Source organism: Schistocerca serialis, chromosome 1 (genome assembly GCF_023864345.2).
Source record: "Schistocerca serialis cubense isolate TAMUIC-IGC-003099 chromosome 1, iqSchSeri2.2, whole genome shotgun sequence".
NCBI classification, from domain to species: domain Eukaryota; kingdom Metazoa; phylum Arthropoda; class Insecta; order Orthoptera; family Acrididae; genus Schistocerca; species Schistocerca serialis.
In genome coordinates this window covers 659,542,480-659,565,280 of record NC_064638.1, presented here as the reverse complement: position 1 = coordinate 659,565,280, position 22,801 = coordinate 659,542,480, and the positions used below count along the sequence as shown (strand labels likewise).

The 22,801-nt window shown below is 37.6% G+C and overlaps 1 protein-coding gene across 2 annotated transcripts in view; it reads left to right on the top strand.

The window, feature by feature from the left end:
- Window positions 1–22,801, top strand: part of LOC126479379 (calpain-A-like) — a 236,800-nt gene that overhangs the window by 114,972 nt on the left and 99,027 nt on the right. For both annotated transcript variants that reach the window (XM_050103781.1, XM_050103780.1), the window contains exons 7-9: window positions 11,201–11,382; window positions 11,498–11,748; window positions 16,234–16,397. In XM_050103781.1, the coding sequence (XP_049959738.1) occupies window positions 11,201–11,382; window positions 11,498–11,748; window positions 16,234–16,397 (597 nt within the window). The remainder of the gene's footprint in view (window positions 1–11,200; window positions 11,383–11,497; window positions 11,749–16,233; window positions 16,398–22,801) is intronic.

Below are 22,801 nucleotides of genomic sequence, written 5' to 3'. Positions count from 1 at the left end.
ATACCTGTGAAGTTACATCTTCTGCAACAGATGGAGTAATAACTATAATTAAGTATTTTCAAGAACAATAACTAAAGGTCAATGTTAATAAATCACAATTATTATCATTTGAGACTGTTAACTCTCATCATAGCTCTATAAATAATATATATGTAATTGAGGCAGCAGACAGTAATAGCTGCAAATTCTTGGGCCTATGCTTAGACAAAAACTTGCGGTTGTCAAAGCATATTAACTTTGTGTGTGGAAAGATTACTACTCAGTCATCTTGCAAAAATAGTTACAAACACTACTATTCAAACTGTTTACTATGGAACAATAATCCTTTACTAAATTATGGTATTGAACTTTGGGGCTGTACTGCTGATACACACCTCAATACATTAATGTTGTTGCAGAAGTAGGCAATTAGAATAATGCATGATCTGGGTCATAATGATTCTGTTAGAGAGATTTTTGTGCAACATAAGTACCGTAAAGTGGATTTATATAAGGTAATTTTATTTTTTGTAAACCATCAAACAGATTCAAGAAGATGCAATGACATACACAACCACAATACTAGAAATAAAATTAATTACTTTAGGCAAAGAACAAAGTTAAAAATAATAGATCACAGCCCATACATCAGTGGTCATATTTGGTTTAACAAATTGCCAAAAGACTTATGTGCTTATTATGGTGAGAATATCTTTAAAACAAAACTCAAATTATTCCTGGCAAAGAAATGTTTGTACTCTCAAATGGTTCAAATGGCTCTAAGCACTATGGGATTTAACATCTGAGGTCATCAGTCCCCTAGACTTAGAACTACTTAAACCTAACTAACCTAAGGACATCACACGTATCCATGTTCGAGGCAGGATTTGAACCTGTGGCTTTAGAAGCAGTGCGGTTCCGGATTGAAGCGCCTAGAACCATTCGGCCACAGCGGCCAGCGTTTGTACTCTCTGTCTGAATTCTAAGTTGAAAACAAGTGATCTTATAATCTGTATTAGAAATTAGAAATATTTTAGTTGTATACCTACTCCTGTGACACTACATCTTTGTGTGCTTGTTTTATAGTCTTTGATAATCTGTATCAACTATTTGTTTTGTTTGTATTTTAAGAACATCTTCATAATTATTAAACAACACTGACTTTTGCAATAGTCATCACTTTTGTTGACTCTATGCAAAAAAATTAAATAAGTAAATAAATAAATAGTGTAAGGTCATCTCAGTATATTTATTTCACTAACATGCATTGTGAACAATAATCACACAATTTACAAAACAAACAGTGAATATCATAATCATGAAACAAGAAGTAAACGTGATCTTCTCAAAGATATAAAAAATCTCAGTATGATGCAGAAAGGAGTATATTATTTGAGCAGTAAAGTATACAATAAACTTCCATTTCATGTTAAATAAGTCATTGGGGATGTGACTAAATTCAGAAAACAGCTGAAACTTTATCTTTTGAATAGTTCTTTCTATTCTTTACAAGAAATTTTTGACAGTGTGTAACAATTAGCACAATGTGTTTAATTTTAAGCATCCCTATAAGAACTGACTATGTAGTACAGGCACACCAATTGATGACAGAATGGTTTTTATACATATTAGAACATAAGACTTACAATTTGTTTGTGTAATCATTATTACTACCATAATCTGTGTTGTTTAAATACTTGAACCTTGTGTATCTGTTTATATATGATTTAGTTCATAAGCCTAATGACCATTTAGATATGGGTTATTACAGTAATAATCTGACAAGTTCTACACCCTTGCAGTACACTCACATCAAAGATCTATGGAACATGAAAATAAATAAATAAAATAAATGTATTTTCACTTTCATGAGTGGACCAATACCCAGCTGAGGATTCCAAGATGGCTATGCACAGCAAATAACTTAAATTTTTATGATATGTTCCTAAGATCCCAATCTTGAACAATCTGTGGAATTTTCTTGATACCTTTATCTGTTTCCAAGATACAAAGTTGCAAAGTTACCCTAATTCTACAGGTTAAATCCATTATGAGGCAAAATTTAAATAACAAATAACTGTAAAATATTACTTTGACTTTTATCTAAATGAATGAGCTCCCCATTTTCAAAAATCTTTACCTGTTATTGAGAAATGTCTCTAAAACTTGTATTTTGGGTACCAAGAGCCAGCCATGGTTTCTGAGACAGCTATGTATGGCAAATGGCTGTAATTTTTACAGTGTATTCCTAAGATCCTGGTTTTGAACAACCTCAAAATTTTCTTCAAATCTTTATCTGTTTCTGAGATAAAGAGTTTTTAAGTTCCTCTACTTGTACACATAAAATCTGTTGTGAGGTGAAATCATAGTTTATAAAGTGATGTAGCATAAGGAATATGCTGTGAAGTGTCTGATTATCATCTGGGAATCCAATGTTGTAGAGCTGAAACACATGCAAAGTTTGTTTTCATCTACAATCTGACCTGAGGTGTAAAATTATTTTTGTATTATTTCAGTTTCATGTAAGTAAACTGTCTAAATTTTACTGACCAATGCATTTCTTTTCATATGAGTTACATGCCCTGCAGCTGCAGGGAAAAGAAGGGAACCAGTGGAAAAATACTCCTATTGGAATGCAAAAAAAATGCAAATATGTTCCTGTTTATTTAATTAAAGATTCTGAAAAAAGTGGCTCGTACTAGCTTCCTCACCAGCTTTAAAAATTTTCTCAAAATGTTTGGCATGTGAACATATTCACACTTTTTTACACTGAGAGAGAAGAAGAAAGTGGTAGCAGCAAAGAGGTGGAAAAGTAATAAATACTGGAAGATAGTAGACAGTGGTTGTTTTGTAGAAAGAGCAAAGGAGACGATAGCAGTGTGAGAAAAAGAGAGGGACACAGTGGCAATGGAATATAGTTGTCAGTGACAGTGACAGGCAGGGGGGGGGGGGGGGGGGGGGGAGGCAAACGCACCAGCTATTTTTCAGCATTTTTTAAGGCAACTTATGACTCAGTTCCAGGCCACATCAACTATTTAGATGACATAGTAGTGTCTGGTGCCTCTACAGAGGAATATTTGCAGAACCTTCATGCTCTATTTTCTGTTTTAAAATCTGCAGGGTTAAAGTGCAATCTGGACAAGATATGGTCTTTTCAACCACCCATTACTTACTTGGGTTTTGAAATGTCACGTGCTAGCATTAAATGATTGCACCAGTATATTGATGCTATTGCCATGTTGTCACACCCCACATCCATCAAGGGATTACAGGCATTTTTAGGCAAAATTGCTGTTTACCACAAATTCATACCTGATGCTGCTACTGTGGCACAACCACTCCACACATTATTATGTAAAGATGTTCCTTTCAACTGATCCCTGGCTTGTGACCAGGCATTCAAGTTATTGAAATGTAAGCTGCAGTTGGCCCCTTGTTTGGTGACTTTTCAGCCAGACCAGCATCTTGTGTTAGTGACGGACATGCCTCAGATTTCATTTCATTTTTTCATTTCATTTTATTATCTTCCTGTATATCATTTACATGATGTAGGAATTGTCACAACAAAGTTATCATACTAGTACAAGTACTACAGACATAATAATGGAATATCACTTTCAAGGCATTTTTTAAAAGTACAAATTTAGACATATAAATTAAAATTTTTGGCAGTAAATTTACACACAATCAAAGTACTCATCTACGTCATAGAAAGTTTTGCTTAAAAGGTAATTTTTAAGCTCAGTCTTAAATTTTACTTCATCTATTATTGCCTTCATGTACACTGGCAGAGCATTGTAGACTTTTATTCCAAAATAACTTACATGCTTTTGGGTTTGTGTTGTCCTTACCCTTTCTACATACAAATTCTTACAAGTTCTAGTATTATAATTATGGCAGTCCTCATTTGTACGTAGATTTTTCATATGTGCTCTTGTACACAGAATGCTTTTATAAATATACAGTGATGGTATTGTGAGTATTTGCAGTTCTTTGAAAAGGGGCCTACAATGAGTTCTTGGAGAGTTATGTGTTATGATTCGTATAGCTCTTTTCTGAAATTTGAAGATATCTGTTAAGCTTGATTTAGTTTTACCCCAGAACACTATGCCATAAGACACGATGGACTGAAAGTAAGCAAAATACACTAGTCTAGTACAGTCTGTGCTGCATACTCTAGATAATATCCTCAATGCAAAACATGCCGAATTGAGCCTTTGGGATAAGTACTTGAGATGGTCTTTCCAGCTTAAGTTTTGATCAATGTGCATGCCCAAAAACTTTGTGGATTGTACACTCTCTATCTTCTTATCCATTAGTTTTAACTGGAGGTCCATATCTTGAGTTGCTTTGCCATACTGTATATAATTTGTTTTACTTAGATTAAGTGTTAACTCATTAGCATTAAACCAATGTTGTATATATTTCAGTACTATATCAGTTGTGGTAGTTAATGATTTTTTTATCATCACTTATAATTATGCTAGTGTCATCTGCGAACAACATTATTTTGGTAGAAATATTAGGATTTTTTATGTCATTTATATAAAGCAAGAATAATAAGGGACCAAGAACACTGCCCTGTGGGACACCTATTTCCAATTTCTTTGCATCTGAGACCCACTTGATTTTCTGATTTTTATGTTCTGCGATGACTTCTACTACCTGAGTTCTATCTTGAAGGTAAGATTCAAACCACTGCTTCACAACTCCCCTTACACCTATTGCCTCCATCTTGTTTAACAGAATTTTGTGGTTTACTGTATCAAAAGCTTTAGATAAATCTAAGTTAATTCCTACTACACATTTTTTAGTGTCGAGACTCCTGACAATCTCTTTGGTATAGGCATGGATAGCTGATTCTGTGCTGTGGCCCGAGCGAAAGCCATGTTGATTGCAGTTTAGAAGTTTGTGAGCATCTAAGTAATTTATGAGTCTGGTTTTCATTAATTTCTCTAGAATTTTTGAAAATGATTGGAGAAGGGATATTGGTCTATAATTTTCTACCTTGTATGGATCTCCTTTTTTAAACAGAGGTCTAACCTTAGATATTTTCAACCTCTCAGGAAAAACACCTTCACTGAAAGACAAATTGGCAATATGTACCAGGGGCTTTATAATTTGTTTGGCAACTTTTTTTATTATTGACACAGGCACTTCATCCACACCTGCAGACATTTTTGATTTTAGACTCTTTATCACCTTTAATATTTCATTATCATTTGTGGGAGTTAATAACATACTACTGTCTACTTTTGGGGCTGTTAATTTCTCATGTTTGGTAAAGTTTTTACTTAATGACACTGGTACACTTAAAAAGTAAGTATTAATGTAATTTGCCAGAGTTTCATCTTTTAATTCAATATTTTCACTATTTTTTAGTACTATTTCCTGATCCTTGAGGCCCTTACCTGTTTCCCTTTTCACAATTTCCCAAATAGTTTTTGATTTATTGCCTGATTTTCTTATTAATTTATCATTGCTTAGTAATTTTGCTTTTGTAATTACTTTTCTATATATTTTTTTGTAATTTGTTACATATTCTTTAAACTTGGGGTCAGTCCAACTTTTCAGTCTATAGTTAAGCATTTTCGTGGTCCTGGTTGGCCTTGGTGCAATCCTTGCTCATAAGTATGTACAGATCTGAATGCCCTATTGCATATGCCTCTAAATCATTAAATTCAGCACAACAGCATTATTCTCAGATAGATGGAGGCTTTGGCAATTGTGTATGCTCCAAAACAATTATATGTTGTTTTTTATGTGGTTCTAAGTTTTGCCTGATTACAAACCGCAAATCACAGGTGTCCCTTTTTAACCAATCGATATCCTTGACTGAGAAAGCCATACATTGCTTACAGCAGTGGACTCTTTTCCTGCCAAAATACAATTATGAGATACACAGTGTAACATGCAGATTGCCTTATTACATTTGCTTATTGGTCTGGATCCAGAGTTTTATATAGACTTGTGAACCACCAGGTGTCACATATAAAAGCATTAGCAAGCAGACATATTTTTTGGCCAGATATTAATGGGAAAATAGCGTGAGTTGTTGCAGCTTGCCCACAGTGTTCCACCCATAAGACAGCATCCTGTGCATCTTTGCCACTGTCGTCAAATCCCTAGCATCCTTGAGAATGACTTCATATAAATTTTGTGGGGTCTTTTTAGAATTTCTACTGGCTTGTTGTAATTGATGCCTATTTTAAGTTTCCATGTGTGGTGCGTTGTCTCTCTACTTCTGCGGTGGCAACAATTTTTGCAGTTGAATGTCTTCCTTATACATTAGTTACAGACATTGGTGCCCAGTTCATATTTCAGGAATTTGAAGATTTTTGTAAAAAAAGTTGTGTTTGCTGTGTCACGGCTCCTTCTTTCCACCCTCAATCGAACAGGGAAGCAGAACAACTAGTACAAACATTAAAGACTCAGGTGAAAAAATATATTTTGGATGTGTCACTCGAAGTAGCTCTTGACCAGTTCCTTAGGTGTTATAAGTTCACCCCTGTTGGCAATAATAATCTGGTAGAGTTGTTGTACAGCCATCAGCTCAGAACCCTGCTACATCTGCTTCGGCCTACACCATGCCATCTGCCGGCACCAGCTCCACAACACTTCCAGCCTGGTGCAGCTCTTTGGGCTTACAGATTTGGCATCTGGCAAAAATGGGTGCCAGCAGTAATAAAAATACCCATGGCTGATACCTCTGCATTGTCCACACTGCTGAGGGGAGGGCTTCATGACAAATCGAACAGCTATGACCTTGCGTGGGTGGTTGCTCACTGGTGCACTTCCACCACCTCCACATTCTCCATCTGTCTGGCCATCTCCTACATCATGGTCACTGCCCTTCCCCCACTGGCCAACACTATCTTCACTGCTGTGGGTGCCCCTTCAGCTGTTGGGGGCCACAGCAGAGCCCCTGGCTCCCACACTGTCACAGCTGATGCCTCCACCATTGCTGCCTCCATCCTGGCCACTGCTGCCTGTCCCACTGCCTTTACTGCCTTCTCCTTCTCTGGTTTGGACTCAGACATGGAAATGGAAGCTATGTCACCATTGGCTGTCCTAACATATGGCCTCTCACAGGGTGGACAGGCACTGCACTTGTCCGAGCTCGCACCACTTATGATGCTATGCGCTGGTGGAATCATGTCCCATGTTTCAACAACCTATGTCCATCACGGAAGAAATGGATAAGAGCACAGTGCTCATTTCTTTGCAAAGGAAGAGGAGTGCTTTAACTACCAATTTTGTGTGTGATCCACTTCATAGTTCATGTGTGAAGTTTGTGCTTGAGGCCAACCATTTGCCTGCTAATACAATACCTGCTGCAAGCACAACCTGCCAGATGCAACTCCTGTTAGAACAAGGCTCCTTATAATATAGGCTATTTTCAGACTAGGCAAGTCTGTGACAAAGCAGCATGTAGTCCGATCTCAGCCTTGTTTCAAAAGTATGTGTGATAGGACTTCTTCCAAATGTTGTTGGCTTTTGAGCTGAAAAAGGAATATCTCACATATAAACATTGTCATTAAGTCATGGCTTCTGAATAGTGGTTTACATGATTGCCTGTTGTTTGATCCCATCATAGCTCCTATGATTTTTTTCTGTTCTTTTACTTTTATGAGAAGTTCTGCTTTTTCAACACCCCAAAAATCATGCCATGTCTAACAGCTGATGTAAAATATGGATGATAAACAGTTCTTAACAGTTAAGAACAGTTACACTCTGTAGAACTCTCAATGCATAAACAAAACTGTTTAGTCACTACACTAAGCAATTGTGATCAGTTTATGTTACAATAGTATTTATAGTAACTCCAAGCACATTAACAGAGTGTGTAGTGATCAGCTCTTTGTCCTTTTAATTTAACTATGATACTTAAACATGCCTTGTATTATCTCTTGAAATGTACATCTTGTGTTTTTGTAAGGTATGATTTAATAGCATTATTATCTGTTCAAGTTTCAAGTTCTCAGAAAGTTTCTTTAGTATTCTGTGTTAGTTCTTCATTGCTTTCACTGCAAACTACTGCTGTTGAATCATCTGCATGCAGAATTGTTTCTGAGTTTACCTTAACTGGCATGTTGTTTATGTAATATAGAAGCAGTGATGGGTCTAATATTGATCTCTGGGGTATACCTGATTGTATCTCCTTCCCAATAGAACAGGCTCTCTCACCATTTTGTTGTATATCTATTCTCTGCTTTCTATTATTGAGATAGGGTGAGAACAAGCTTAAAAGGAAGGAAGAAAGATTAGGATTTAACATCCCATTAAAAGCAAGGTCGAAAGAGACAGAGCACAGGCTGTGTCAAGGGTGGGGAAGGAAATTAGTCATGCCCTTTCAAAGGAACCATCCTGGCATTTTCTTGGAGAAATTTAGGAAAATCGCAGAAAAACTAAATCTGGATGGCTGGCCAAAGATATGAACAGTTGTCCTCCCAAATGAGAATCCAGTGTGCTAACCAAAGTGCCATCTCACTAGGTAACTAGGTTAAAGTTTTCCATGGAAACCAGTAGCAGCTTGCTATTTACTGTGTCAAATGGTCTAGTGAGTCTCAAGAGATCTCAGATATGAACAGCTCATTATCAATGCATTTGCTTATTTTAGTGATTAGTTCATTAATAGCACGCACAGTACTTCACCCCTTCCTAAAGCCATATTTATTATTCATAATATGAGTTGAGTTATACTTCTTTTATTGTTTACATACTATTCATTCAAACATTTTCATAAAAAATTAATAATATTAATACTGAGCAGAAAATTTCTGGATCATCCTTTCCATTTCCTTTATGGATGGGTCAAATGTTTGCATAGTGCAGCATGCTGGGGAAACAACCCTCATCAGATGATGAATTCATTATGTGGCAAAGTTGGGTGCAATATTAGGACATCTTGTCTTATTTATTTTTATTGGAATTTCATCCTAACCACAGATTTCAGTTTTTTTAGGATTTTTATAATGCTAGCCACTTCATGACAGGATCATGAGTAAATTAAAATGCTTCATAACTGTGCAGTATTATGTTGGGATTTATGTGAGGAGGAGAGAAGCCATCCTTTTTATTTGAAGTTATAAATTTTCTGTTGAATTTTTCACAGATCTGTCTGGAGTTTGTAACAATTTACATGCCAGTTTCTAATTTAGTGTTAAATGAGTAGTTTATCCAGCACCTACTTCAGTCTCAACAATTTGCCATACAGTTCTTGATTTGTTTATAACATCTGAGATGAATTTACTGTTTCCATTTGCTTTGCATGTGGACAGTGAATCAAGAACTTCATCCAAGAAGAGGGAAAGCCATGACCAGTGATGAGCAACTGGGACAGTTTTCTGCCCATTTATTAATAAGGTTATAGATCTCATTGGGAAACTGTTGGCCAGCTATTGGGTTCAAATAGTCTTTAGACCAACCAAGAAGATAAAAGAATACTACATTCCATGAAGTTATGGACAGGTATACATTGAACCACAAAAAGAAATATTAACACCTGCTTAGCCAAACACAAAAGGAACTACCACATGAGACTTACTGACAAATTGACTGTAGCAGAACATGTTTTCTGAAATGGAAATCACAAAATAAAATTCAGTGAGATCAGTATTTTTAACAAAGACAATGCATATCGTGTGTGTGTGTGTGTGTGTGTGTGTGTGTGTGTGTGTGTGTGTGTGTGTGCGTGTGTGTGCGCGTGTGTGTATAGAGAGGCCACAGAGATTCGCAAACATCAAAATAATTATTTTGACAGGAAAGGGAAAAATGGTAAGTTAGATAGAATACAGATGTCAACCTTCTGGCAACAGAATGACTGTTAATTACTTTAATTGATAACAGAAGTGCAAGCCAGAGGTAATCGCACTATCAACATCACATGATAATTGGCAGTGCTCTGAATGCAGCTGCAGAAATTCAGGTGCCTGTGAAGCCCTTGATTCAGTTGCCATTTTACCTTTGAAGGTGACTTCCACAGTCAAGGATGAAACATCAGATAATAGTTTTATATACTGACCACAGCCTGTCAGCCCAGAAGTTTTAACTTAAATTAAATCATGTAATTAGCGAAATAGGCATTTGAGGTTTGCAATACCATTCACTGCTTTGTGTGTCAGAATAAATATTTCTTTTTCCTACATCTACTACATCTACATTTATGCTCTGAAACCACCCAACAGGGTGTGGTGGAGGGCATTTTATGTGCCACTGTCATTACCTCCCTTTCCTCTTCCAGCCGCGTATGGTTCACGGGAGGAACGACTGCTGGAAAGCCTCCGTGCGTGCTCAAATCTCTCTAATTTTACATTCGTGATCTCCTCGGGAGGTATAAGTAGGGCAAAGCAGTATATTTGATACCTCATCCTCTCGAAACCTGGACAGCAAGCTACACCGTGATGCAGAGCGCCTCTCTTGTAGAGTCTGCCACTTGAGTTTGCTAAACATCTCCGTAACGCTATCACGCTTACCAAATAACCCTGTGACGAAACATGCCGCTCTTCTTTGGATCTTCTCTATCTCCTCTGTCAACCCGATGTGGTACAGATCCCACACTGATGAGCAATACTCAAGTATATGTTGAACGAGTGTTTTGTAAGCCACCTCCTTTGTTGATAGACTACATTTTCTAAGGACTCTCCCAATGAATCTCAACCTGGCACCCGCCTTACCAGCAATTAATTGATCATTCCACTTCAAATCATTCCGCACGCATACTCTCAGATATTTTACAGAAGTAACTGCTACTAGTGTTTGTTCCGCTATCATAAAATCATACAAGAAAGGATACTTCTTTCTATGTATTCGCAATACATTACATTTGTCTATGTTAAGGATCAGTTGCCACTGCCTGCACCAAGTGCCTATCCGCTGCAGATCTTCCTGCATTTCGCTGCCATTTTCTAATGCTGCAACTTCTCTGTATACTACAGCATCATCTGCGAAAAGCTGCATGGAACTTCCGACACTATCTACTAGATGATTTATATATATTGTATTTTGTATATTTATATATATTTCTGAGCAAGATATGACAGGTTATAAATTTTGCAAACAATTTTTCCTTCTTTAGGTCAGAAAATAAATGCAACATGAGCTTCTTACTAGGCTACCAAAATCTGTAATCTGTAGCAAAAGAAGTGTTAATAAATATTTTTAAAAAAGTCTGAGACTGTTAGTAAATATTCCTAGCATTTAAATCTAACCATAATTGCAGGCAGACCCTGAAGTCCTTGAAGCCAGAACCCCGGAAGGATTAATCAGGGGCCACGCATACAGTATAACAAATGTTAAGTATGTGAATATTGCCACACCTCGTAAAACTGGAGTAATTCCACTTATTCGTGTGAGAAATCCTTGGGGTGATGCATCTGAATGGAATGGAGCTTGGAGTGATAAGTATGTCATCTTATCTTCATATCACTGAGTCAAATAAGTCATATTGGTTCAGTGTACAGAAGGGTTAGAGAAATCTTAACTGTAGATTCTAATAGTATATTCCTTTACATTATAGGTCTCCTGAATGGAAATTCATTTCAGATAGTGAGAAGGAAAACATTGACTTAACTTTCAAAGCTGATGGAGAATTCTGGATGTCCTATAATGACTTCAAGAAATATTTTACTCGAATTGAGATCTGTAATTTGAGTCCTGATGCACTACAAGAAGAACATATCAAAGGAAGTGGAAGGAAATATGAAATGAGCATATTTGAAGGTGAATGGGTACGAGGAGTCACAGCAGGTGGCTGCAGAAATTACATAGGTGAGATCTCAGCTTAATGAATTGTAGCTTAGAGATTCAGCCGAATACACTTTCACATTCCCATGTCTTACACACTATTTTCCAATTTGGAATGCTGTGACTGAACTTCTGTCATTAATTTTACTACTCAATGTTCTGGAATTTATTTTTCATTTTATGGTTATGTTTCTTATCCTATAGTCACCATTGTATTTTCTTTTCTACTCTCTAATTTTAACATATTGCGAATTTCATATTCTTTTACCTAGTAACTGAACACATTTATTTTTATACTCTTATTTTTACTGTTGTATAAAGTATAACTCTCTTTTGTAATTATTCCTTCATGTTGATATTACCTAGATTTTTTTTCTCGTTCTTAGATTATCATGGTACTTGTAGCTCTGTTATGCAACAATGCAACAATTTTCTACACAACTTATTTTCACATATGATAGAATTCTATTGCTTTTTGTACAGAATTATTCCAAATTTTGATTATAGTGGGAGTTAATGTAATGCAGTGTAATCCCACACATCAAAATATCATCTATTTTAGGCAAAAGTTGCTTAATTGTAACCATTCTCAGTGTGAAAAAATAGTTTTGGTTTATTGAAAACTTTCTACATAGCCAAAATTTCTACGTTTATGCATTCTGTTACCTTTACTAGCATGATTATTAGTGTTGTAACCTAGTACACATATAGACCTTAATGAAGCTACATTTTATCCATACCACAGTGTCAAGGATTGAAACAATTAACATGGTCATTGTCAACAAATTTCTAGTCTTACAGCAAGCGGATAACAGTTACTCTTTGATAATGATGAGAACTCGTATAAGCTAAACGTCGTACATAAAAGTGCAGACAAAAAGTGAATACTATGTTTAATACTATGTTTACAGAAGGTCCAGCATTTTTAAAGTAGCTTTTGTGGTAATTTCATAAGTTCATTAATAGATTGTGCAAGAGAATTAGTATCTGAAATTTTTTCTGTAAATGGACACTATGACACATTCTTTCAAATAATTATTAAGGAAAGGTCTATGTGAATGTAGGAAAACTTGTTAAGTCAGCAATGCATGAAAGTGCTGTCATACATACACTCCTGGAAATGGAAAAAAGAACACATTGACACCGGTGTGTCAGACCCACCATACTTGCTCCGGACACTGCGAGAGGGCTGTACAAGCAATGATCACACGCACGGCACAGCGGACACACCAGGAACCGCGGTGTTGGCCGTCGAATGGCGCTAGCTCCGCAGCATTTGTGCACCGCCGCCGTCAGTGTCAGCCAGTTTGCCATGGCATACGGAGCTCCATCGCAGTCTTTAACACTGGTAGCATGCCGTGACAGCGTGGACGTGAACCGTATGTGCAGTTGACGGACTTTGAGCGAGGGCGTATAGTGGGCATGCGGGAGGCCGGGTGGACGTACCGCCGAATTGCTCAACACGTGGGGCGTAAGGTCTCCACAGTACATCGATGTTGTCGCCAGTGGTCGGCGGAAGGTGCACGTGCCCGTCGACCTGGGACCGGACCGCAGCGACGCACGGATGCACGCCAAGACCGTAGGATCCTACGCAGTGCCGTAGGGGACCGCACCGCCACTTCCCAGCAAATTAGGGACACTGTTGCTCCTGGGGTATCGGCGAGGACCATTCACAACCGTCTCCATGAAGCTGGGCTACGGTCCCACACACCGTTAGGCCGTCTTCCGCTCATGCCCCAACATCGTGCAGCCCGCCTCAAGTGGTGTCGCGACAGGCGTGAATGGAGGGACGAATGGAGACGTGTCGTCTTCAGCGATGAGAGTCGCTTCTGCCTTGGTGCCAATGATGGTCGTATGCGTGTTTGGCGCCGTGCAGGTGAGCGCCACAATCAGGACTGCATACGACCGAGGCACACAGGGCCAACACCCGGCATCATGGTGTGGGGAGCGATATCCTACACTGGCCGTACACCACTGGTGATCGTCGAGGGGACACTGAATAGTGCACGGTACATCCAAACCGTCATCGAACCCATCGTTCTACCATTCCTAGACCGGCAAGGGAACTTGCTGTTCCAACAGGACAATGCACGTCCGCATGTATCCCGTGCCACCCAACGTGCTCTAGAAGGTGTACGTCAACTACCCTGGCCAGCAAGATCTCCGGATCTGTCCCCCATTGAGCATGTTTGGGACTGGATGAAGCGTCGTCTCACGCGGTCTGCACGTCCAGCACGAACGCTGGTCCAACTGAGGCGCCAGGTGGAAATGGCATGGCAAGCCGTTCCACAGGACTACATCCAGCATCTCTACGATCGTCTCCACGGGAGAATAGCAGCCTGCATTGCTGCGAAAGGTGGATATACACTGTACTAGTGCCGACATTGTGCATGCTCTGTTCCCTGTGTCTATGTGCCTGTGGTTCTGTCAGTGTGATCATGTGATGTATCTGACCCCAGGAATGTATCAATAAAGTTTCCCCTTCCTGGGACAATGAATTCACAGTGTTCTTATTTCAATTTCCAGGAGTGTAGTATAAAAAGTTGGGCTAGAGATGAAGTAAAAATGGTTCAAATGGCTCTGAGCACTATGGGACTTAACTTTTGAGGTCATCAGTCCCCTAGAACTTAGAACTACTTAAACCTAACTAACCTAAGGACATCACACATACCCATGCCTGAGGCAGGATTCTACCCTGCGACCGCTGCGGTCGCGTGGTTCCAGACTGTAGTGCCTAGAACTGCTCGGCCACCCTGGCCGACAGAGATGAACTAAGGCCATGGAATGTAAGGACAGAATAAAACTAAAGGTGATGAAACAGTTTAAAAAATGTAACAAAAAAAAAAATGAATAGCCATATCTGAAATACGCACTTTTGTCATCAGCTTGTGTGTATATGGCAAGTATACCTAACAGATACAGACAAATATATTTTTAGGCTGTTCAAACATACATGTTTTAGAACACATAGACAGGAATTAGAATCTTTGTTTCACCATTTGACTCAACTGATTAGCTAAATCTGGGTACCATTGTCCAATGCCTAAACAAATTTGCCTCACACCTGGGGTTTGCTAATCTGTTATTTTCTGCTCCTGTTGAACATTTATTGCCATGTTCTTCCTGTTTGCACAATGCTGCTCACTCCAAGTAAAAATAATCTGTACCTATGGTGAATCTAATTTCAGGACAGAGAAGACTGAAATATACCTATATGAAACTCTTTGGTAATCTACCCAAATGGGTCCCTCTCATATTGGGGTCTAAGTGACTTACCCTTCCTTTTAACTTTTCCCAACCTATTCCTCTTTCCTCCTTGAGGAAAGAAATAATATTTCTGAAAGCTAGGATAGTTTTGTGCACTTTTTGTGCTTACTGAAAGTATTAAGAACTGTCCTGAAGGTAAATAATGGTTTACAATCCTGTCTCATGGTGGATAAGTATGAATTTCCCTGTTAATACATATGTCTGACAGTAACAATATTTTCATACCTAGATTGTAGTAACTTTTTCTTGACAGCTCTTTCCATACTGTTAAAGAATTTTTAAAAAGAAATAAGTAGACAGTTCAAAACCTGTAAATGGCCAGGATAGAGCCACAAAATCTATATTTTAAGAAGTGTGTGGAATTGTTTAATTGATCTATTTCACATGATAATTTTTTTGTTGTGAGGGTGCTCTGTGTGCCATGTAACTAACTAATGACATAACCACATGTTCCAGTCATTTGCACCACATTTTTGATCTCGTTTTTATTTATTTTTGTATCTTTTTTGGCACTTTTAATTTTTAATGTTACCTTAGTATTTACTAAATGCCCTGTTCTTTGTTCTCAGAACCACTTCATTTTTACAACCTTATTGTTTGTGATTCCTTCTGCTCTACGAAACAAGCTCAATGTTCTGAATATCTTCCCTCCTGAAGTCAATTATTAGTTTATCTCTTATTGAATACTGTATTAGATTCTGTTTGTTTATTTTGTATTCTGTCTTTACTCGCTGCCTCATCCCCTTATTTAATGTGTTTGCTTTGTGCATCCCAAATCTAAAAACCCAATCAGTCTAAGTTGATTTTTTCATGGCAAGTTAGCAAACAGTGCTATCAAAGTGCACTTATTTTCGCAGCTGGTGGGACATCTAAAACTCTTAACATTGAAGTTAACATTTCTCCTTGTCACCATAGACTAGCACTAAAGGGATTAGAGTCCACACTTCCAGTACCATTTGCTTAGTGTACTTTTTAATGAGTTCTCTAGTTGTTTATGTTCCACATGTCTCCTGGGAGCCTGCATGTAAACTGACAATGGAGATTTTACAATGGATCTTTATATTAACTATACAGAGCTGTGACAAGTTTTTCTGTGGTCATGTACATGCATCACTATTTCTTCAATAATAATAATTAATTTTTCTTACCTTCCACTTAATATGCTTTACTTCTCCCCATCTTAAATATTTTTGAGTAGCTTCACATAATGGTAAAAAATTACAGTAGTAATCTATTTTTCAGATACCTTCTCACATAATCCACAATACCGTATAACACTGGAAGATCCAGATGAAGATGATGATGATGACAAATGTACAGTAATAATTGCATTAATGCAAAAAAATCGTAGATTACAGAAGAAAAGTGGAGCTAATTTTCTATCTATAGGTTTTGCAGTATACCATGTATGTATTACATAGCACATATTTACTAATAAAATTTAATTCTTTTAAAGAAGGATACAAATATGTACATAAAAGTATATGTGTGTGTGTGTGTGTGTGTGTGTGTGTGTGTGTGTGTGTGTGTGTGTGTGTGTGTGTAAGAATTTTTAAGGTTCTGTACAGTTAGATACACCAAGATCCATGAAAAACCATTGTACCATTGAAACGTTTTGCAGTTTTTTCTCCACTAAGTATCTGAGTCACATAGAAGCAGCTTGGTGCAGAAAACACATTTGAATGACATTTTACATGGGCATCAACTACAAAATTTGAAGGTGGCCAAAGCAAGCATGAGATGAACTTGGAGTCAGATATTCCCCAGGACAACATTTCACAGCTATTGAGAAAATTCCTTGAGGGAAGAAATATCCTGCAAGACTACATCTGGGTGACTATATTATGGTCATCAAACCAACACTGCCTCTGACCTATGACCTCACAGTGGCTTATATGCCATCAGACAATGGGCACTCTGTATCCTTTGTGGTCCATCAGTTGCATCCCTCTCATACAAATACTCTGCATGGCTCAGTAAATGAAGTGTCTTGTCTACCATGGGTGAGCCCAAGAGCAGTGGAGTAGTATTCTGTCTGCAGATCATCTGAGACAGCCTGGAGATTGATTCTCACTGACTGTTGCTGGGACACATTACAAATCTGCAATGTTGTGAATAGGGATTATATGAAGTGACGGTGTTCTTGTCTGGTGTGGCATCAGGCCAGGAGAATGTACGTCATTTATGAACGTCCTGTGGGTACTATGCTGGATGCAGTGTGTAGGGATAACATCCTGGACTAGAATTTGTACCCTTTCCTGGACTATTAGCTACCCCCAGCAGAAAGTACACTCTGTAATGATTTTCATAGTTTTTGATCTGATAAATTCCTGCTATAGTGTTCATCTTTGGTACACTAGTGTAGAAGTTGCCACGAAATTTACTGAGTAAAAAAACTGCATATTTTGGACATTTATTTATATGTATAAACATCTGTTTGACGTTTTGATTCCTCTGACCCTCAAAACAAGGACATTGCATAACACTTTGACTTATTAATTGAAAGTTGGTATAAAAAATGTTTCCAATGTTTCCCTTATCACATAATACTGGGTTGCAGTAGAGTCTGTTCACAGTGTGCTACAGCAACAGCATTACTGCTTTAAAGGAGGAACTGAGTTTCCAGTGTTTTCACCGTCCACACTAATTCTTTATCTCTTGGTTAATCCATTCTCTTTACAAATTTTGATCATACTTTTTTTTTATTTTTACTGTCATCATCATTCATTTTACCTGATTTACCAGTATTTGTCTCTACTTTTGATGCATCCATATTTACATTTTTCATATTTAACCAACTCTCGGCCTTTACTTTTCTTCATTCTTTTTTCCTTTACTTTGTCATTTGTTGTTCTGTGTATTTCTTTTGACTCCTTATTAATTTGGAATTGTTCTACATTCTTGAGAGTTCCTCTTCATTATGGGATCTATAGAATATAAACTTTGAACTGCTGATTACAAATATCTAATCATAAGTGGAGCTCTGGGATATGAGTCTCAGCCATTAATCCAACACTGCTTGAAATCAATTACTGAACTGTGTGTTCCTCTCAATGCAGTTGTAGTAGTAGCTCTAGCCCATTTGCAGCATTGGAAATTCTTACACTTTCTTCATTTCATTTAATATTAATTATCAGTGTACAAAGATTTGTCATTTAAAAAGTAAGTCACATCTCATACTGTTACACCTATGTTAATAATACATCTACATCTTTTCTCTGCAAACCATTGGTAAGTGGATGACAGAAGGCACTTCCTATTGTATAAGTTATTAGGGCTCTTTTCCACTCCATTCATCTATGGAGCATAGCAAAATGATTGCTTAAATGCCTCTTTGCATGCTGTTATTTGTCAATTTACCTTCGCAATCCCCATGGGAGTATCATCTGCAAAAAGTCTGAGGTTCCTGCAGTGTATCCCCTCTTTTATACTCCCAGAATTAACATTTTTCTGCCATTTAAAACTTTTTTATCACTCCTCTCAAATTTCCTATGTTCCCAATTATTTTTATGTTAATATGCACCCATTTTGGTGTTAACATATTTATAGTTTTCCCATGATGTATGGTTTACAAAAATTGACGTAATTGACATAAACTGATGCTGGCATGCCTTTGGTCTTCAAGTGTTATGTACATATGTTGCACGCCATTAAGCGGTTCAGTTTCTTGATACCAGGATGCTCATCTCAGCAGATCTGAACTGGTAAATGTTGGAACAACTCATGCTTTGTCTCCTGCTACTCTCAACATCTACTTGTCATGGTGGCTGATGAGCATAACTAGGTTCTTTCAGAAGAAAGTATCATGACAGTCACTACAATTACCTAACTGTTTTACCATGCATGTGCAGTTGTGTGATTCCGCCTTTGCGATCTCACATTTTGTTGTTTGCCCACTTCTTGCTCTCATTGCACTGTTCAACTATGTGAGAGAATTTACTCTCATTATCAAATACAAATATTTAGGTAAGTATATTTTGTGATGTATCACAATCAGTGTGAATTATGGTTTGTATATGTGTGGTTTTCTGCATAGTGGAGGAGGCACAATATACCTTATAACCTCAAAGTAGCAACTACTGTGTAAAAGAGGCAGAACAACATCCATATAAACATCACACAAAATATGCATGTAAACATATGCACATCACAATGAGAGTAAATTATCAGGATTCATTGTTTCATTATTTAAATAATGAATAACACAGTGGTAGGCTTCCCAAAAACATCAATTACAATGAATGAAATGAGTTGAAAATTTCTGTTTCAAGACAGTTATCAGTTCCAGTCCCATACCCATGGATAAACAAAGTATGAAATTCAGATAATCTTTATCAGGTAATAAACAAGTCTTTGGTGAGTATTTTCATGCCTGTTACGTACATATATCATACATAAACTATGAAACTGCAAGGCTGTCTTATATGTAACTTTTACAACTTAAAAAGCTATTTCCCACATGTTACATTTACCTGCATTTTAAACTATTTTTTTTAAAACGTCCCTTGAAAAGTGCAAAAGAAGGGTTACACTGTATTAATATTGTCAGCAAGGTAATTAATATAAAACATGAATAGTAAGTTCCAACACCCTTCCCCAGGTCACACCTAAAGTTACTTCTATGTCTGTTGATGACTCTCTGTCCTAGGTAACATGCTGAGTCCTCATCAGCAAGAAATGCTCAAACCAGTCACAAATCTCACTTGATACCCCATATGGTCGTACTTTCTGTAACAAGTGTGTGTGTGTGTGTGGGGGGGGGGGGGGGGGGGTATTGAGCCAGATGCCATTTGGAAGTCAAGAAGGAGTAATTCATCTATCTGTCACAATCTATGGCTTCTTTCAGGATGCCATATGAGAAAAGTGTGAATTGAGTTTCACATGGTCAATATTTTTTGAATCCTTGCTGGTAGGCACAGAGGATGTCATTCTGTTTGAGGTACCTCATTACATTTGAGCTCAAAATATGTGTAAAAATGCTATAAAAATGTACATGAAGGATATTTGATATTAATTTTGTGTGATCTATGCTTCCTTTCAACCACTTGACAATTTTTCATTTGAGAGATTTTGGTAAATTATGGTTAAATGAGGGCTATCTCGGCAGCAAATTTGGTACAGACTCTGGCAGGTATTCCAACAGGCTCTGGAGTTTTATTCAGTTTTAAAGATTTCAACTGTTTCTCAATGCCACTGACACTAATACCTGTTTCACAAATCTTTGCACTGGTATGAGAATCAAACTGGGGCATTACTCCTGAATTTTAAAGGAACATTCGAAAACAGGGCTAAGCATTTTTGCTTTGCTGCCTTCAATTTCAGTACCTGTCTCCTCCATGAGTGTCTGGACACTAACTTTGGTGCCACTAACAGCCTTTACATTCAATCAAAATTTCCTTGCATTTTGTGGAAGATCTTTGAATTGTATTCTGCAACAATAGTTATTGAAAGCTTCATGCATTGCCTTCATGACTGTTATTCTGCAACAGTAATTACTGAAAGCTTCATGCATTGCCTTCTTAACAGTCAAATGTGTTTCATTCAGCATCTTTCTGTCAATAGCCCTGCACTTTGTTTTACACCTATTACACAGTAGTCTCTGTTTCTTTAGAAGCTTCTTTAGCGTGGATGTGTACCATGGAGGGTCACACCCATCATGAACTGTTGTGCAGGTACATATCTGTCCAATTCAAGGTCAGCTATTATTTTAAACTTTTTGGAGACACAATTCCTATATGTGCTCTTGTCCTGAGCTTAAAGTTTCAAGTTCCTCATTGAGCTATGACACTAGTGCCCCTTTATCTACTTCATTAATAAATCTTTCTATTAGTTTTAGTCACACATTGCACTTTCATAATCATTGTTACTACTGCTGCATCACAATCACTGAGCCAGTTTCAGTGTGGACTTCCTTAAAGAGGTCTGGTCTGTTCATTGGCTTTAGATTTAACAGATATTCATCATGAGTGGGATTCTGAACTATCTGTTCCAGGTAGTTTTCAGAGAGTGCATTTAGTAATGTTTTGCAGGCTGTCTTCTCATGTCCACCACTAAAAAAACTGTAATTATCCAAATTGATTGTTGGGTGATAAAACTCTCCTATGATGGTTACAATATTATGGAGAACTTACATACTATGTCCTTTTTGGAAATTGTAATGTTTGCTGGTGTCATTATTATATTGTTCAAGAGCCCTAAATAAATCATACCTAGGATAGCCAACATAAAAACAAAACAGACATATTATGCACAGCACCCTTTCAATCTCAGTCGTGGACTTGTGTTTTGAAAATTGATTCTTCTAGAATCTGTATTGTTCCTTGCCAAACAGACAGTGAGTCACAAGCCCAAGAAGCAGATGTCAACCACCGTGTGTTAAATGAATCCCTTCATTCTCAGATAAATTAAAAAACTACAATGGAATCAATGGATTAAAAATTTTGTCGAAAACATTAGTAAGGCTTGATTTGCACTTAGACATATCGACTTCTGTAATTTTCTGTACATGAAATACTGTCATTATGTGCATAAATTTCCATTCATCATGAGATAATAACAATGGCTATTACAAAAAAATGTAAAGCACTTTCTCTGAAAAAATCAGTTATACCTATGTCATGTTGTCAATATATCAAGAGAATGCAGAGAAGTCTCACAGGACCTTTGCATTCATGCACTCACATATCACCTCATACAGTATGTAGTGGTAGTTACTGTTAACAGTGTAAATCAGTTTCAAGTTAAATGAGATCAAAACACAAGATACAAAGACAATTTTCACATGAATTTGGCATCTGTGTGAAGAACTGACTGAGTTGCTGTAATATGTTACATCAGTTCTTAAAGACTGCCAAAGGACAAGAGAAAATAAATTTGATCTATCCTGAATTTAAAAAAGGAGATTTCAAGTGTACCTTATTACCCACTATTTCTGTACGTCAACTAAATTGCTGTGGTAGATGATGTTGATAGTAAAACAAGTCTCCAAAGTTTTTGTATATTTTATGTTTCCATATTGGTATGTATATATAAATTTTTATCTGTATCAAGTTAGGATGTTCATTTCCAGTAATTGTAATGGTGAATAGAGTACAGATTACATTTTTGATTAATGTCACTGAACAGTTTACCATTCATAACAGTTAATGTCTCTTGTAGTGTACAGAAACAGTTCATAATATCCCTTCAGTATAGTAACTAGTGACCCACCCAGCTTTGCATGGGTATCATTATGTATCTACAGCCAGAAAACTTTCCTGGTGTAGCCAGGAGGCAGAGTGCTGATTCAATGAATGCCAGCACACTGGATGCTGAAGTAGTAGTGGTGGCCAATGCAGCTAAGTGAAGACTTCTTGTGTTGTAGACCGGTGTCCCATGGTTACAACAGATGGTGGTGTTGCCCTTGGGGACAAACCTGAAACTGTTGGCTGCAGCATTGCATCAGGTAGCTTTGGACCCCAGTGGGATGTAGCTGGGAAGACCATGCATTGAGCCCTTTAGCATGAGTTGGTACTAAGTTATCTGGTGGGTGGTCGCATGGAGACTATGGCAGAGTGAAGGCAGCCTGCAGGGGAGGCTGTCACTGGTTCATGTTATGGTCCCTATGATGATAACTGTGTCAGTAGCACGTTGTCATCTCTGTGGTGGAGACTGATTCATGGTGGTGACTGAAGCAAAGCCCTGCCATGCTGATGACATCCTCAACTGGGCAGGGAGTTTATATTCAGCCAGCTCTGCCTTTGACCTGTGCCATTACAATCTGTATGGAGTACCCTGTGCCATGCAACAAGGTATGAACCATCCTTTGTCA